The sequence below is a fragment of the Cydia splendana genome, chromosome 19 (genome assembly GCF_910591565.1).
Source record: "Cydia splendana chromosome 19, ilCydSple1.2, whole genome shotgun sequence".
Classification (NCBI taxonomy): domain Eukaryota; kingdom Metazoa; phylum Arthropoda; class Insecta; order Lepidoptera; family Tortricidae; genus Cydia; species Cydia splendana.
Window position 1 is genome coordinate 5,504,908 of NC_085978.1, and position 15,752 is coordinate 5,520,659.

General features: G+C 38.8%; 1 protein-coding gene across 2 annotated transcripts in view; it reads right to left on the reverse strand.

Moving 5' to 3' along the window:
- The window catches only part of LOC134800167 (Fanconi anemia group J protein homolog), a 106,978-nt gene extending 92,435 nt beyond the window's left edge, over positions 1–14,543 (reverse strand). The window contains exons 1-2 of one of the 2 annotated variants that reach the window (XM_063772644.1): positions 13,935–14,543; positions 12,417–12,528 (exon numbers count right to left, since the gene is read on the reverse strand). In XM_063772644.1, the coding sequence (XP_063628714.1) occupies positions 12,417–12,528; positions 13,935–14,360 (538 nt within the window). In that variant the 5' untranslated portion in view covers positions 14,361–14,543. The remainder of the gene's footprint in view (positions 1–12,416; positions 12,529–13,934) is intronic. The other variant, XM_063772642.1, reaches the window with a different exon arrangement.
- Between the last annotated feature and the right edge of the window lie 1,209 nt (positions 14,544–15,752).

The following is a 15,752-nucleotide window of genomic DNA, read 5'->3' on the forward strand; positions in this document are numbered from 1 at the left end:
AAAGAGGACCATATGTACTGTAAAATATTTATTAGTAAAATGTAAATGACGAGTAGAATTACAATATATTTACTTATTCATAAAAATATTATGATCTCGTTAAATTGTATTGTAGAGGTGTCCGCTTAAACGTCAGATGAGGTTTTCTGGCTTTAACGGACTCAAAAAAAAGTATCTGTAGCTCAATTTTGAAAATGACAAATATCTAAACTAGAAGCATTTTCTACTGTACATAGCAACTGAGGGGCTACCGCGAAAACCGAAATTCGCAAATTGCGGGGATCTTACTCTTTTACTCCAATGAAGGCGTAATTAGAGTGACAGAGAAAAATGCCCGCAATTGACGATTTTCGGTATTGGCGGTAGCCCTACAGTGAGCAAGATGCCTTGCGTTTCAGTAGCATGTGTTACTAAAGTACGAATTTTTGGTTTTAAAGATATTTGCCATTTTTAAGAGGGAAGTGCTACTGACAAAGGGGACTTTTTTCATACAATTTCCATTTCGGGAGAAAACGTTTTCCACTAACTAAATCTTAACATATCACTTTGATTTTGATGTCGATCGCTTCAGCATAATATATTCTAAGTTTATAGGTAGGGTTCGGTTTTTTTTAAGTTAAATTGCAAATTTTGAAAAAAAGAAAACCCATAAACCTAGTTTTTCATTGTGTCAATAACATACTAAAAAATCATGGAGAATAGAAAATATTTAGAAGTGGGAAAACGTTTTCTCTTTTTGTATGGTCGATCACGTGCTATACATACTTCCCTCTTAAAATTACCCAGCTTTCCAAATGCACCTTACCTAATCGTAGACATTTTTCCTAGTTCACGCGCGGTTATTCTTGTCTCGAAAACTAATAAACTGTTACTAAGCCACGATTCAATACAAAACAAACAGAAATAAACGGGGTTAACTCATAAATCACCAATCAGTAATATTCTTCCCGTACCCCACCAAATTTGCATTAACGACCACCCCGAGGCCAATTTAAAATAAAAACGACCACAAAAAACCAAAAGACAATACTAATTCTTTCGTAAAACAGCTATCTGAATCGAGTCACGAACTGTCTAAAAGCCCATCACATTAATACATTGACGTGCTCAAAACTGTAAAATTACCATTCCAAATATGATTGTAGAAAAAAAAAACGTTTAAAAAAGACAAATAGGATCATGGCGATGGACGATTATAGCGTAAGCGCCGCCGCGCACGAACGGCGCTATAAATGTTGCTATCTATTAGTTAAAAAAAAGAACTTCCGTTTTTGTCTATGGCGGTGACATGGCTATGAATAAAAATGAAAATACGTAGATTGAACGGCAAGTTAACTCTGGCTGGAAATAAAGAATTGCAATATGTATGAGTAAAGGCGGGAATAAGGCGGGATTCCTCCAATGTGCAGCACTGTGCGGCACAAGCATTTTTTTACTGAATATGCTTATGCCGCACATTGCCGCACACTTGTGGGATCCCGCCTTTAGTGAGGATGGCACGATGTTAGTTGCTATTTCAAAATAATAAAAAAATCTGCGTAAACTTGAAATTCGAATCGTACAAATCTCCCGTCTGGTAAGGCATCGATACAAACAGGATAGAGTATCGATAGTTTAAAAACAAAACACAGTCAAACCAATGCAGAAAACTTAACGGAAAGTTGATCACGCGACACCAAGACTTATTTACGACACAGCCAATAGCTTTAAAACGAATTTAACTGCTCAGTTTCACTTTATAGAATCAGTATTCGGATCAGACACACGCGATTATAGTTGTAAGACGGTGTCACATTGAATTTATCGTCATTATACCTAAATTCGGTTTCATGCACGCCATTTATAACTGAAATAACGTTGTATTTTTATTGCCAGTTAGCCCAATAATACCTTCAATTACTGAAAGGCATATCGGTTTACAATTTTTATACGTGCACGATTGAATAGAAAATAAGTAGCTTACATTAGAGTTGTGCTGTTCTGGAGAAGATTCACCGCTTTGTATGGGAAATATTCTTGAGCGAGAACGTTTACCATACAGAACGGAGAACGAGAGCGACACAACACAACACAACCCTAATTTACCTAGAATATGTTGATTGCATAGAAGGTAGGATCCTATAGAAGTGGTATACGCGTGCCTCCGTGAGGGACAAAACATACGCAATGCGACACTATGATTGGTCGAATTTATTTGTTGCCCACCATAATCCATACTAAAAAAACGGTGGGGAACAAAAAATATGCGAGACTGTGACAAGGACAAACAATACTAGCTATTTCGCTGCTACTCCTACTGAAAGATACGTAAGACTATCCTGTTCGGTCACTTCCCCCCACCTTTCCAGATCCAGTTATATACTAGATTCATGGTTGATTGTAAAGCGTAGATTACAATCGAAAGTTCAGAGATAATGTTTTCGAACGGTTATCGATACAATTGAATCAAGATACCGGAACGGAAAATTTACGATAATGTAAAAGTAAACTACCGAAAGATCGAATCGGCTCGTAATCTTTTTTTTTAAGTAAATGGCTGTTTAATATTCGAAATTTGCCTACCCTTTTTTGTCACGGCGCTGACTTCCGACCTGCGGTAATCGACGTGCGATCGACAACGGTGAAACGCTTTTATACATTACATTAAAATGCGTATATTGACAAAAACACCACCTACCCCGTAGAGCTTTAGGGAACTGTACTTTGCTGACTGTACTTTTCTTTCCACAGATCCATCGAGACAATTGTAACAACCCCAAACACAATTAGTTTACGTTGTTTTATGATAGAGTTCCCAAGGCCACCTCCTGTCTCCATCATCACTGGGGACAAGAGGGTTAACATTAGATAATGGAAATATTCTTCAATTATATGAACCAATGTGGCAACCAGCAGTGTACGTTTTACAATCTTTGAATTAGGATTTACCTGCAGTCTGTCCCCAGTCATCCCACATGACGGTACGCTTATTCCCTAAACAGAGCTCTCTTGTCAAACGTATAATCTTTTTACCGTTTTTTGTCCTATGCTATGTCTCATATCGTCCGATGTTGTTTGGCAGAAAAACGCCCGCCTATTACCGCGAGGAACGCATGTAAATGGCCAGTTCACGGGACTCTCCGCGGTTTAACATTGCGCTATTGAATAACAACGCGCTTTCGACAGGAAACAGGCGTTCCAAATGAGGAGTGTCTTTCCGAAAGGGCTTATATTTGTGTGGTTTTCATAGAGAAATAAGCCGTTTTGAAAATACACTCCTCAAATGTTGTCTGGTCCCCAAATACCCACCGCTGCCTCTCATTTCTTCGGTTTTTTTACGACGTAAAAAGAGGGGTGTTATTATTTGACCGCTATATGTGTGTCTGTCTGTGACGCCGTGGACGATTTGGAAGTGTTTTTTTCCATTTGAAAGCAGGTTTTCTAGCGCTGGTTCTTAGATGATATGTTTAATTAAAATCATCGGTTCACCCGTTTCATTGCATTGTGGGTTTAAAAAAAATTTAATCTATTTGAAAGTTTTAATAAATGTCATAATTGTCAAATAGGTCGGTACATAAGAAAAACATAAAAAGTCCTCCTACAATTCTTCCGTCTTCATCTTACTTATTACTCTTATCTTAATAAACCCGTAACAATAGGCTAATTTAAACATGCAAACATACGCCCCGATGCACTTGTTTTCGTCTAGTGAGACCATTTTTTGAGGTTCTCGCGATTGTTCAAAAATAATGTTTTAGTTTTAAAATTACTAATATTTAATGCTTATACTAATGTAATTTAATTTTATATGGTAGGCAAACCTTGGCTTATCGGTGATACTTGGTAATTCGGTGATAATGCATTGTTAAATTACGCTGAGCTCACAATGCTGAAATGTAAGCAATGAAATCGCTGCCAACCCGATTGCAAGCATCAAAACTGAGGGCTGCCAACGATTTTATAGCTCGCATTTCCTCATGGTGAGAACTGTGTAAGATTATAACGGAGTATCACCGAATTACCAAGTATCACCGATAAGCCAAGGTTTGCCCTAATACTCTGCAATAACTGAATCCAAATACAAGAAATACCGTTTGTACTGAAGAAAAAAAAAATTACGATTTTTATTTTTTTATTGACGGGTAGGATTGCAACATATGTGAAAAGGGCTATTACTAGGGAAAGCAACAGGGATCTGCCAATGTACTGACAATTTTGTTTCGAGCCCATGCATGCAGCAGTGCTGTAGGAGAGGACAATACGATTTGGACAACGTTTTTGAAAAGTACGTTTTTTCAGCAATAAAAGTCTCATGCAATTTTATTATACGATCAAAATAAACTACATTAAACATTACTATTATGGTTCCCATTACTGGGTCATTTTATGTTCATGTGTAAATTTCATTAGAATAAACAAAATTGTTGCGTGGAACTAGACGAAATAATTTGCATCGGGGCTCGTACGTTTTTGGGCTACCCTGTCAAAATTAGACAAATATTTTTATTACGACATTTTGTTGATAATTTTGTAACAAACCTTTGCGTTTGTATCAGAACTAAAGGAGGATATTTTGAAAGATACCTACTAGTACATACTACAGGGTCATTTTTGGACCGTTAGCCATATTGTGCGAGGTGATTAGGTAGATCATACTGAACAACTTTTTCTATGGGACAAACCACATGGGATTTCGGATCCCAAAAAAAAAATTGGCCTTCCCATGGAAAACGTCGACATCCACTCGACCAAAATGTATGAAACGGCCAAAAAAATTTGGAGTTGGTCCCGTAGAAAAAGTTGTTCAGTATGGCCTACCTAATCATAATCACCTCGCACAATATTATGGCTAACGGTCCAAAAATGACCCTGTATATAATAGGTTTTTTCATGGTTGTAATTTAATTTTTAATTACATTTTGTAAAATATATTACATGAGATGTTAGGTTAGTTTAAGAAATAATGTCAACAATATTTCGTAATTTTTGTAATTGATTCGCTCGGTCCATAAAAAACGTTGTGATGTCGCCGTGTGCTCTCTTATTATAATACTGAACCTCACAGGCACCTCACCTCACTACATTGTGGCACCCTCATCTCTTTGAATATCGGAAGCAACCGTCGCTCGTGTATAAATTTGTATGCAAATGCCTCGAAGAGCGGCAATAATCGCCCGCGACCGTAAATAACGTTTACGATGCGGCAACTTAACGCAACATACATCTCCTATCAAACCTTGTCAGATCAATTAAGTTTCATCCTTAATTACAACGTCTGAAGACACAGTTTCGAACGGGTTGTTTGAACAGTTACACGCTTGCGAAAATTATGTAGAAACCCTTGAAATTAACGCTACTTCGACTCTGTAATCAAATTTGCATCTTTAAATTCGCATCAAGCTGCAACATTCCGTTTTAAATTAGACTGTATTTACAGTACGGCAAGGTTCAGTTTCAATTTATTAGATTGGCTGATATAAGAGTTTTGGTAAGTTAAAGAGTGGGAATTAACGCGTCGCGGGCGGTGCTGGGCGGTGCTGGGTTTAAAGGACATCTCGATGTCACCAGGACTGCTATGAGACTTGTGCTAATTTAATTAAAAGCTTGAGGTTACCCTTAAGGTTCCTTTATGAGACATGCGTTGTGTTACTTACCTACCTTAGAGCATTTAATAAACCGGAGTCGCCTTTAAGAGCTTACCCCTCTGCCGAAAACCTTGCTCAGTTGTGCAAACTATTGAATGAACTAACGTTTATCTGACATGGCTATTTGTTCGTTACGTACAAATCATGTACAAATAGTCATACATTTGATGTGCTCCTCCCCCGCAAAAATCCGCAAGACAAAATACAAAAAAAAAATTAAAAAAATAAGAATTTGCAAAAAGCCATCAGCTTGCAATTTTGAGGTGCCAAAATACTTTTGCCCAAGTATATGCATTTTCTTGCAAAACTGAGCAAATGAGCATACCTAAGGTATTTAACCTTTCATACGTGTGTGGTGGTCAAAAATCGTGGGTTCATACCTCGTTTGTACTGTTTAAAGAAAAAAAAACACGTTTTCGAAAAATTCAAGAATATGACTTGAAATTCGGTCAGGATCCTTAGAGTTTGTGCGGAAAGAGAAGAGTCGTGGAATGTATGGAGCCCAATACATTCCACGACTCTTCTCTTTCCGCACAGACTCTATCATACAATTCATACACAGACAAGATGTTAAAAAGAGATAAAAGATAATGATCCCATGACGATTTCCCATCATTTGTCACCAACAGAAACGCGCCGCGTCTTCCGCGCTGTTCCGAATTCAAATTCAATTTAGCAAAGGGTTGCCATCTACGCGGAACGAAAAGTCCCTAAAAACGGGGTAAAAGGCGAGGGGAAAAGGAAATTCAAAGACATGTCTAGGGGCGGCGATGTGTCACGTCTCGCGTGCGGGTTGGGACGTCGGGGTAATTGATGCGTTCCCGATTAAGATTGCTTTTTTATGTGAACGATAGTGATGACAGGGCGAGGTAATTTTGGGAATGCGTGAAAATTTGAGGTTTGGGACACGGGTGGCATTTTTTGTAGGTGGTGGAAATGCGGTCGGTAGTTAGTCAGGCGAAGACAAGCCTGCAACGATTTTGATAGCACCCGCAGTGCAAGTGTTATTTAACGTGAAACTTCTATGAAATTATGCTGCATGTGCTATCAAAATCGTTGCAGACTTTTCTTGGTCTAACTCTAGAGAGTTTGTTTGAGTGCATGTAACTGTTGGACAATTCAAATTAGAAAAACGTTCCTCGCCGCTAAGATTCAACACAGTGCATTCATGTGACCTCTGGCAAAGTACAGATGAAGGTAGTACCAAGGGATGAAAGGCACTCATTTCCGCCGAGGTAGTTTGGCGCTCGAACCCATTGAGATAATATATTAAAAACATAATTTAATTTAACATCTGATAAGTGATAATACTTAAGTGTCAAAGATTTTATCGCTTTTTACACAGTTTTCATTAGTCATTTCCAACTGTATTGTTTTGTCCTTATTTTTATGACAAGATAATGTTTTATGGGTTGCATTAGAACGCCCAAACTTTGCCAAACTTCGGAACGAACAGTCAAAATTCGTTCACGATTGACTTGTCAAACAAGTTGACACGAAGAAAATTGGACGAAATTATCGTTACCAAAATCCAATGGAGTTAGTTGAAAAGAAAATATGTGACGTTGTCTAAAAAAGGGATCTTTAAGCAGTCGGCGCTTACGCTATTATAAACAATGCTTTAGTATTAATACGAAGTTTTCCAACGAAAGCGCCAATTTGTCTAAGACCCCTTTTTACACAGAATTACACTTACATCCATTCTAATTTTTAAATGGAAGTAAAAATTGTAGCCGTCATCCGTCAAAACCATATGCTTTGTGGACATCGTTTCTCACCGGCTTTAAAAAGGCACCTAACTTGAATTTCGAATTAGTATACTTTTCTTCTTTTTGGCGTTTTTAAACTGACAGGGGTGGAAGAGATAATGATGTCTCTTTTCGTCTAACTTTCAGTGAATTTAAAATCAAATTTTCGCCTGATTAGTTATTAAATTATCGTGTCGCATGTCGCAATCTTAAGTAGGTACACTTCTGTTTACATAATACGAGTGAGTAGGTTAAAATTTATTTTGTGTGAGTTAAGGCGTCTTCTCTGTAAAATACCTACATACCATACAATATCATAAAATACATACGTAGAGTTAGCCCAAGAAAAGTCTGCAGCAATTTTGATAGCCCACGCAGTGCAAGTGTTAGTTTAAACGTCAATTTTCTATTAAATTTTGACGTATAAATAACACTTGCACTTGCTATCAAAATCGCTGCAAACTTTTATTAGTCTAACTCTAAACGGATTTTAAAATGTAATTTTCTTACTTTATGATTATGTTAAAGGTAGGCATGTTAAAAACCTTATATTTCTTAAAAGTTGTATAATGAAATCCTTACAACATTTTATTATTTCGTACCTATGCAAAGGTGCTAAGTAAGGCTAATAGTTTTACTGACTGAACATACTACCGGATATTATGCTGAATTTTAATTAGGTAAGCTACCTATAAACCGTATGTGCTCAAAAGGAATGGAATTTTAAACGCAAACGACCATTCTATAATCGTTATCGTCGGTCAGACTCCATTACTTTTACTGTTTAGGGTTCCGTACCCAAACCTACCTGTACCTGTACATCATTTAACACGACAGTTGTACCGATGTTTTCACAAATAAAAAGATTCTGATTCTGATTCTGAAAGGGTAATAAAGGGACCCTATTACTAAGACTCCACTGTCCGTCAGTCTGCCTGTCACCAGACTGTATCTCACGCAGGGCTCAGAACCGGTATTTTTATAAAACCCCGAAATAGACTAATATTTTGAATTATTTTATGCTCTTTATGTAAGACTAAATCATATATTTGGCTAAAGACTTTGTATTATAAGATTGTCCAATTAAAAATAAAATAATAAACCAAAGAACGAAAAAGAACTTAATAATACCGGTATTTATGTATGGAGCAAATACCGGTTTCCGACCCCTGATCTCATGAACCGTGATAGCTAGACAGTTGAAATTTTCACAGATGATGTATTTCTGTTGCCGTTATAGTTAGTTAAGTAGTTAGTTAGTTTTTCTGGGCATTTTCCGCAAATTGACATCCATTGTGCCTATTTTGCGAAACGAGGTACCTACCAACCCACCTAACCACCCCAGCTCCTCCACGAAACATAGCAAGGTCTTCAGGTTGCTAACTGCCTCCTTCAGTGTGCACGGATTCCCTAGGTATAGGCTCCTGTATACCTATACGTACTTCTACCTTGTTTGCAGCCAAGGAGCATATGTTTTCTTGTTTCCTTGTTGTTGTGAGGATATATTTCTGTTGCCGCTATAACAACAACGGAACCCTCAGTGGGCGAGTCCGACTCGAACTTGTCCGGTTTTTTATTCTATGGTATAGTATGGCATGGCCACATTGCCTTGGCGGCAAAAAGCGCGCAATTTGGCGGGTGCTAAGTATTAATTACCCTACTTGATGGCACCATTGTTTATGCATTGATACGTATTTTAACATAGCAACAAGCTAATTTGCCAACGTGAAAAGATTAATTGCTTTTTTTTTGTTGATTATAAGTACGTTCGTTGCACCATTAATGTAATCGTGTATTTTGAGATAGCGGAAAACTATGATAATGGTTTTAACTGGGCGTTTTGTTTTTACAGCATTATTGTAGTGTAAGGTAATAAGGGTATTAATAAACGAAGGTATTAGCTATAGCACTAGGTATGTAAGTGTGCCTTTCTTGCGATTATCAGCTGGGGTAAACTTACTTATTCTCTCGATCCAGCAATTGTTTTTTTTAGACACGGCCCGGTCTAACGTGAGTCATCCTTTAATACTGTAAGTAGTATTTTTATGGGTGATCACTTGATCAGACCTTCACAGGTTTTCAAACCTCTTGACGACGGAAACTAACCAATATTTATATTCACATAGTTGTTTGTACAAAATGCCTCTTTAGTCCATAGACAAGTGTTTGCGTGCCGATGCCAGGAGCGAACGTTTCGGTATACACCGGCACAATACCATAAATCATAGAGTCTGTCGCGCGACCATCGCCAACGGCCTAACACGAAAATTGCGCTTCGCCGATACTGAATATATTTGCCGCATGCAATGTTTGTGTGCATAGCACTGTAACTGCAATTTAGGGGTTGAATTATTTAATGCCAATTTTGCAATGAAGAGATTCCAGTTTAGTGACATTTAACCGTGTTTTAAACCGTATCAATTTACAATAACTGAAACATACCTTCCTCGCGTTATCCCGGCTTTTTACCACGGCTCATAGGAGCCTGAGGTCCGCTTGACAACTAATCCCAAGAATTGGCGTAGGCTCTAGTTTTTACGAAAGCGACTGCCATCTGACCTTCCAACCCAGAGGAGAAACTAGGCCTTGTTGGGATTAGTCGGGTTTCCTCCCGATGTTTTCCTTCACCGAAAAGCAACTGGTAAATATCAAATGATATATATTTCGTAGGTACATAAGTTCCGAAAAACTCATTGGTACGAGCCGGGGTTTGAACCCGCGAACTCTCGCACGCTCTTACCGCTAGGCCACCAGCACTCAAAAACTTTGGGAGAGTGAGATCCAAGCTGCGTCCGGTTAAATACCTAAGGCCCACTTGCACCATTCCACTAACCCGGGGTTAACCGGTTAAACCTGTGGAGTTACCATGGTTACCAGTACAATTTGACACTGGGCTGACGGTTAAACCGCTTAACCCCGGGTTAGTGGGATGGTGCAAGTGGGCCTAAGTATTCTATCAAATCTTTAACCTTTCATATGGCTGGTGGTGGTGCCCAGTTGCTTTTCTGTGAAGGAAAACATCGTGAGGAAACCGGACTAATCCCGATAAGCCTAGTTTCCCCTCTGGGTTAGAAGGTCAGATGGCAGTCGCTTTCGTAAAAACTAGTGCTTGCGTCAATTCTTGGGATTATTTGTCAAGCGAACCCCAAGGCTCCCATGAGCCGTGGCAAAATGCGAGGAAGAAGACGTGTGTGGTGGTCAGAAGTCGTGGGTTCAAACCTAGGTTGTGCTTGTACTGTTTGTGCTAGGTAGAGCACAAAAAAAAAGTTTAGAGCAAATGTTACTTAGCTCTTCGCATTAACTATTGGAGCAAGTGTTTCCGTCTGTAACAACGAAGTATCGCTCAGAACTGTTCAGGGGGCCTAGCCAAGTGACAATCGTTGATAGAAAACAATAGAAACTCAAACAATAATCACGTGACTTTTCGCACCGTCGTTTCGTTGATACATTTTTACTTTTCGTTTAGCATTTGTCGATGTACGATTCACACACAAACACACAAGGAACACATCGAGGAAAACATCGTGAGGAAACCGGACTAATCCCAATAAGGCCTAGTTTCCCCTCTGGGTTGGAAGGTCAGATGGCAGTCGCTTTCGTAAAAACTAATGCTTGCGTCAATTCTTGGGATTAGTTGTCAAGCGGACCCCATCAGGCGCCCATGAGCCGTGGCAAAAATGCCGGGATAACGCGAGGAAGAAGATTTGTCGATGTATGATTGTCATAATGATGATGATTGTACAATTTCTCACATACAACTATATTCCCGTTCCCGTCCCGCGGCCGAAATGTCCTTACACCAAAACTTTGTGCACTTGAGCGGTAAAATTCGCAGCGAAGTTCGCTAACTCGATATATTACGTCACCGTTCGCGTGACTAGTTCGGGATAAGATGCATCGGCACGGTTGTGCGTTCAGTTAGAAGCGCTGGTGGCTGGTGGCTGGTGGTAGTATGCGACTTTCAATCCGACACTCGCACCAATGAGTTTTTCGGAACTTATGTACGAAATATCAGTTGATATTTACCAGTCGCTTTTCGGTGAAGGAAAACATCGTGAGGAAAGCGGGCTAATCCCAATAAGGCCTAGTTTCCCCTCTCTGAGTTTGAAGGTCAGATGGCAGTCGCTTCCGTAAAAACGAGTGCCTACGTCAATTCTTGGGATTAGTTGTCAAACGGACCCCAGGCTCCCATAAGCCGTAGCAAAATGCCGGGATAACGCGAGGAAGAAGAAGGTTATGCGTTCAGTTCATAGGATTCGATTCTTACGAATTCAGTACAACCCACAGCTCTAATAAATAAATAAATATTAGGGGACATCTTACACACATCAACCTAGCCCCAAATGAAGCAAAGCTTGTACTATGGGTGCTAGGCGACGATATACATAGATAAATACATACTTATATAGGTACATAGAAAACACCCATGACTCAGGAACAAATATTTATGTTCATCACACAAATAAATGCCCTTTCCGGGATTCGAACCCAGGACCATCGGCTTCACAGGCAGGGTCACTCCCCAATAGGCCAGACCAGTCGTCAACAATGTAAAATATTGCCTGTCAAATATTAAAAGGGCAACCAAAATCGGAGTGTGATTGCGTAAATTATTTGCTTTTGTAACAGTATATTACAAGACATCCACCGTGTTTCCTGAGGGCCTACCGCGAACCACGTTCGACGTGTTGTTCCTGTCACACGTACGAATTTACAAGTGCGACAGAGAGGCAACAAATCGAACGTGGTTAGCGGTAGGCCCTCAGTATACCTACAGCTAATATATTAGCTACAGTTACCTTGTAATTATAATTGTTTTAGCTCTAGAAACAGAGAACATCTACTAGCTAGGTGGCAGGACGAAATTGTTGCCATAATACCGCAGGAAGGCAAACCGTACACATTGATTCACGAAAGCTGGCACGAATGGAATGAACGTAACTTTCATTGTATGAGTGTCACCTGTATCGGTATACGGTCAGAGCAACCATTTTACAATATATAATAAATGAATTGATATTTGTATATAATAGAATGCACTTACTTCGCATATGCTGCTGCCATGCTAAGGCGGCACAGAGCAGGGCCAGTGTCTTCCCGGAGCCCGTGGGGCTCTCCAACAAGCAGTTTTGTCCTTTGTTGATTGCCGTTATCACCTACACAAGATTGACACAACATATATTCATATTCCTTACACTTGAAGTTGTAGACGATTATATATACCTAGGACAGGCTGTCCAGTTAGGTAGGTCCAACTTCGAGAAAGAGGTTAATCGACGAATCCGACTCGGTTGGGCAGCGTTTGGGAAGCTACGGCACATCTTTTTGTCCAATATTCCGCAGTGTCTCAAGACGAAAGTCTTCGACCAGTGTGTGTTGCCAGTGATGACATATGGAACTGAAACGTGGCCGCTTACTGTGTGCCTCATAAGAAGGCTCAAAGTCACCCAAAGGGCAATGGAGAGGGCTATGCTTGGAGTCTCTGCGTGATCGCATCAGAAATGAGGCCATCCGCAGCAGAACCAAAGTAACCGATGTAGCCCTCCGAATCACTAAACTTAAGTGGCAGTGGGCGGGTCACATTGCCCGTAGAACCGAGGGCCGTTGGGGCGGAAAGGTTCTCGAGTGGCGACCACGTACCGGAAGGCGCAGCGTGGGTAGACCCCCCACAAGGTGGACTGACAACCTGGTTAAGGTCGCAGGAGTCCGCTGGATGCGGGTGGCGCAAGATGGTCATTGTGGCACTCTTTGGGGGAGGCCTATGTCCAGCAGTGGACGTCCTCTGGCTGATATGATGATGATGATGATATTCATATTCATATCATTAATTGCATACATGCGTTTACAGTAGGTCTTATTTATATCTTAGGTTACAACATGCACCCAATAAAATAAATAATTCATAAATATAATAACTTCATTAGATTTATTTGACGTTCATAAGCGCATTGTAATATGCCTAATTGAATAATAAACTATCTTTATATTTAAAAGAGCAATTCTTGTTTAGTTATATATATACATTTCCGGAACCTGGGAAACAGCTTTAACAATTTCGATGAAATTTGCTATATGGGGGTATTTGGGGGCGATAAATCGATCTAGCTAGGTCTTATCTCTGGGAAAATGCGCATTTATGAGTTTTTATATGTTCTCCGAGCAAAGATCGGTCTTTATCTGTAAGTGTAACATATGGACACTAAGTGCAAATAATTTACTTTTGTGTCTATTCACACATTTACCCTTATTCACCTTACGAATTTTTCTTACATATATTTATAAAAGTATATTTACAAATATTTTTTGTTCTTTTATTTCCTCTAAAGGAAACAGAGCTAGGCAATTTAAAAGATGGTCCGATGAAATCGAAGAAGACATGGCTGGAAGGACTAAAACATGGACCAGATTAGTGCAAAATAAGGAAGAGTGGAGAGGATTTGGGTAAAGCCCAAAGGTACACAGAATCCGTTATTGTAGATTAAGGAAAACTATAAATATAGTATAAAAATGTATTTCTGATATAAGGCTATAAATAAATAAATAAAAATTTACAAATATTTACCTTGAACATCAGCGCTATTTGACAGCCATAAGGCTCCACCGGTAAATTAACAGTGACACCACCAATTATCCTCTCAAACCCTGGTACTTTGGGTTTGAGACACACTGGCATTTTTGTGCTGGGTTTGAGGCACACGGGCATTTTTGTGCTGGATCCTGAGGACATTCCTGGTTTAGCACTTTTAGGGAAAAGATTTTTGATCACAGCGTTCTTTTTTGAAGTTAATGTAACCTCGGGAAGCTCTGAATCATCGTCTGAGGTCAAGTTTGTGTCACTGTAATCTATTGTGTTATCTGAATCGATTTCACTTGATGCTTCCACAACGGCTGGCTTGTTACTCGCAGCAGCTGACCTTGTTATCCTCTTGGAAGGTACTGGGGCTTCAAAACAATCGTCATCATCGGATATCTCAACCGGGGAAGACATTTCGCGGCAAAATTTGTAGGCAGAAGTACAGGGCACAAAAACCGGCCAATACTACACACTTGTTGTAAGGGTAGAGCGTTTTGGTATCACAAGAATATTGCCATATAACTTAAAAATGGATACTTTAGGTTGTAACACCTTTTAATTGTGTAGTTTTAATGCAGTTTTATCACAAAAACAATCGGCAGATAAACACGACAGTACGCGTTTGACTTTGACACTGACAGCTCGAGCGTAAATGTCAAAATAAACGGCGATGCGTTTCGTATTTGCATAGTTTTTGTTTCAAATAAAGAATGTAAACAAATATTTATAATAATATTTTATTGTTAAAATACGAGTAAAATATTTACAACAAAGTTACACTTTGAGGGACGATTCTTTACTTCAAGACATCCACTTGATTTTTTTCTTGGTACGTGGTGTTTCCCATTTTTTAAAACCTGCAAGAAAAATAAGTATTACAAATCAAATGTCGTAGGTATTCAATTAACTGCAAACAAATGATAAATTTACGTACATATTATATATATGTGGAAAACCGGCTAAAACATTTATTTACATACAATATATATACAGTGGTACTACTAAACGAAATTAATAATTGTGGAAAATAAGCCATTTAGTTATTAATATTGTGTATTGAACATAAAAAGAATAAACGAGGAGTTTTTTTATAAAAACAATTTTCTATAAACATAGTACAACTTTATTTTGGTGATGACGATACATACTTATTTTGGTGGTGGTGGTACTAGTGGACCATTATATACATAGGAGAATAGAGAAAATATAGCTGCCCAGCCTAGCCAACACATTTTGAATTTATGTAAGTAAGTAGGTATTATGTTTCACTTATTATTTAGTGATAATTTGTTCCGGTTTAAAGATTGGCATATCGTATTGAATCTGAATTTAATTGACAGTTAACGTTTGAAGTCAATTCTTTGGTAGGTAAGCAACTACTTGCCTGCCAGCACCGTTTCTGCTTTGACTTTATTTTTAAGGTTCTTAAAATAAGTTTTATAAGTAATATAAGTATATATGTTTTGAAAAAATGAGTACAGAAAGAAACTCCATTATTTGAGTTTCTTTCTGTACTCATTTCTTCAAATCTTCAATCTAATACACACTTAAAAGAAAACTTTTCGTCTCGGGTTTTATTGACGCAACATATTAATCTAAACAGATTGCTGCACTACGGAAATTTTATGATTAAATGACAAAAACTCATAAAATATATTTTATCGTTCACCCACCATTAACACAGTCGCATTAGTCAACTGGCTGTATAGTAGTGTCGCCTTCGCCTCGGTGCAGCGCGTTCCCGCCAAAACGGGCGCCATTACACGAGTGAGTTGTCAGCGGAGGTTATGGTGCGTTATAATTTGG